At 46.2% G+C, this 3,102-nt stretch overlaps 1 protein-coding gene across 1 annotated transcript in view; it reads right to left on the minus strand.

Moving 5' to 3' along the window:
• Positions 1–189: 189 nt before the first annotated feature.
• HSPA1L (heat shock protein family A (Hsp70) member 1 like) overlaps positions 190–3,102 on the minus strand; it is a 6,000-nt gene continuing 3,087 nt past the window's right edge. Inside the window, exon 2 of the mRNA XM_003789030.1 lies at positions 190–2,553. Coding sequence (XP_003789078.1) covers positions 615–2,540 — 1,926 coding nt within the window. The 5' untranslated portion in view covers positions 2,541–2,553 and the 3' untranslated portion in view covers positions 190–614. The remainder of the gene's footprint in view (positions 2,554–3,102) is intronic.

Raw genomic sequence — 3,102 nt, forward strand, 5'->3', positions numbered from 1 at the left:
GGCTGGGGATTCGAACCCGCCACCTTAGGGGTACGTGGCTGGTGCCTTAGCCGGTTGAGCTATAGGTGCCGAGCCCTTTATGAGTGACTTTTGGGACACCTTGTATAGTTAACTCCATCTGGGCTAAAGTGCCTGAAGATCAAACATTACTTCTTGTTTGAAACAAAGAGCTCATAAAAATTCAAATAGTTTACCCTTACCAGTTTAATCATTCACAATCAGAGACCACAAGAACTCTACTTTTCCTTATTTTTCAAGGTACACTCACAGCGTAAAGACACCACAAGTAATTTCCTTTAGGAACAAATTTACTGAGTGACAAATAACCATCCACACAGGAAGAAGAAAGTTAGGGTGGCCAGAAATAAATAACAGACATTGAAATTCATCATACGGTTCCAAGAGGGACCTAGTTCTCCTAAGAGTCCATTCCAGAGTGAGAAACAGGACATTGAGGAGTGCGAAAAGATGGTGTATGAGACTCCTCCATCAGAATCCCAAAGGGATAGTAACTTAGGTTCAGGTCCAGTCAATTTCAGAATCATAATGATGTTTGAGGATGGGGGAACAAATTCACTTAGAGGCACCCTAGAACACTCCAGTTTCTGAAAAGATTAATCTACTTCTTCAATGGTAGGGCCTGTAGCAGGCCTTCCAGGCATATATCCTGTTCCACAGGTAGGCCCAGTACATCCTCCTTGGTAGAGTCTAGTGATGACAGGGTTACACACCTGCTCTAATTCCTTCCTCTTATGATCAAACTCATCTTTCTCAGCCAGTTGATTGGCCTCCAGCCATGAAAGGACCTCAGTGCATTTATCTAGTATTTTCTTTTTATCAGACTCACTAATCTTGCCCTTCAGACCTTCATCACTCACAGCACTCTTCATGTTAAAAGCATAGGATTCTAAGGCATTTTTTGCAGAGATTTTCTCCCTCTGGACTTCATCTTCAGCTTTATATTTCTCAGCATCTAGAACCATGCGCTCGATCTCCTCCTTGGTCAGACGGCCCTTGTCGTTGGTGATGGTGATCTTGTTGGCCTTGCCTGTGCTCTTGTCCATGGCTGTGACATTGAGAATACCATTGGCATCAATGTCAAAGGTCACTTCAATCTGAGGAACTCCCCTGGGGGCTGGGGGGATTCCAGTCAGATCAAAACGCCCCAGAAGGTTGTTGTCCCGTGTCATGGCCCTCTCGCCTTCATATACCTGGATCAATACCCCAGGCTGGTTATCTGAGTAGGTGGTAAAGATCTGTGTCTGCTTGGTGGGAATAGTGGAGTTGCGCTTGATCAGGACAGTCATCACACCCCCAGCTGTCTCTAACCCTAGGGACAAGGGAGCCACATCCAACAAAAGCAGGTCTTGTACCTTCTCAGACTTGTCACCCATCAAAATGGCTGCCTGTACTGCAGCCCCATAAGCTACCGCCTCATCAGGGTTGATGCTCTTGTTGAGATCACGTCCATTAAAGTAGTCTTGAAGCAGTCTCTGCACCTTGGGGATGCGGGTGGAGCCCCCTACTAAAACAATGTCATGGATTTTAGATTTATCCATCTTGGCATCCCGAAGAGCTTTTTCCACAGGCTCCAGGGTGCCTCTAAATAGGTCTGCACACAACTCTTCAAACCGGGCCCTGGTGATAGATGTATAGAAGTCGATGCCTTCATAAAGTGAATCAATTTCCAGGTTGGCCTGGGTGCTGGATGACAGGGTCCGCTTGGCCCTCTCACAGGCAGTGCGCAGCCGCCTCACCGCTCGCTTGTTCTGGCTGATGTCCTTCTTGTGCTTCCTCTTGAACTCCTCCACAAAGTGGCTCACAAGCCTGTTGTCAAAGTCCTCCCCACCCAGGTGGGTGTCACCAGCTGTGGCCTTTACCTCAAAAATTCCATCATCTATGGTCAGGATGGACACATCAAATGTGCCTCCACCTAGATCAAAGATCAGGACATGTCGCTCTCCTTGACCTGCTTTATCTAAACCATAAGCAATGGCAGCAGCTGTGGGTTCATTGATGATTCTTAGGACATTAAGTCCTGCAATCACACCTGCATCCTTGGTGGCCTGGCGTTGAGAGTCATTGAAATAGGCTGGCACTGTGATCACAGCATTGCTGACAGGGTGGCCCAAAAAGGCCTCAGCAGTCTCCTTCATCTTAGTCAGTACCATTGAAGAGATTTCCTCAGGGTAGAAAGCTTTATTTTCTCCTTTGTAGGATACCAGCACCTTGGGCTTGCCTCCTTCATTGATCACTTGAAAAGGCCAAAGTTTCATATCTGACTGCACAACAGGATCATTAAATTTCCTGCCAATCAGACGTTTCGCATCAAACACAGTGTTCTGAGGATTCATGGCTACCTGATTCTTGGCAGCATCTCCAATGAGCCTTTCTGTATCTGTGAAGGCCACATAGCTGGGGGTGGTCCGGTTGCCCTGGTCATTGGCAATGATCTCCACTTTGCCATGCTGGAATACCCCCACACAGGAGTAAGTGGTACCCAAGTCAATGCCTATGGCCATTCCCTTGGGAGCAGCCATGGTTTTCCGGGGCCTATGGAAAAAGAATGAGATATTATTTTGGCAGATTGCTTTTTAATGTTGTTTTTCATTTTTAAAATTTAATACATTTTCTTTTTTTTTGAGACAGAAGCTCAATATGTCACCCTCAGTAGAGTGCTGTAGTGTCACAGCTCACAGCAGCCTCCAACTCTTGGGCTTAAGTGATTCTCTTGCCTCAGCCTCCCAAGTAGTTGGGACTATAGCCCACCACAACACATGACCATTTTTTGGTTGCAGTTGTCATTGTTTAGCAGGCCCAGTCTGGGCTTGAACCTGCCAGCCTCGGGTGTATGTGGCCAGCACCCTACTTACTGAGCTATGCATGGCACCGAGCCAATTTATTATATTTTCAAAAGGAAGGTACCTGCCCATTAATTTTAATTTTAACTTTTCTTTTTCTTTCTTTCTTTATTTTTTTGAGAAAGAATCTCAAGCTGTCATTCTGGGTAGAGTCTCATGGCATCACAGCTCACAGCAACCTCAAACTCTTGGGCTTAAGTGAGTCTCTTGTCTCAGCCTCCCAAGTAACTGGAACTACAGG

The sequence above is a fragment of the Otolemur garnettii genome, unplaced genomic scaffold (genome assembly GCF_000181295.1).
Source record: "Otolemur garnettii isolate 467f Iridium unplaced genomic scaffold, OtoGar3 scaffold00031, whole genome shotgun sequence".
Classification (NCBI taxonomy): domain Eukaryota; kingdom Metazoa; phylum Chordata; class Mammalia; order Primates; family Galagidae; genus Otolemur; species Otolemur garnettii.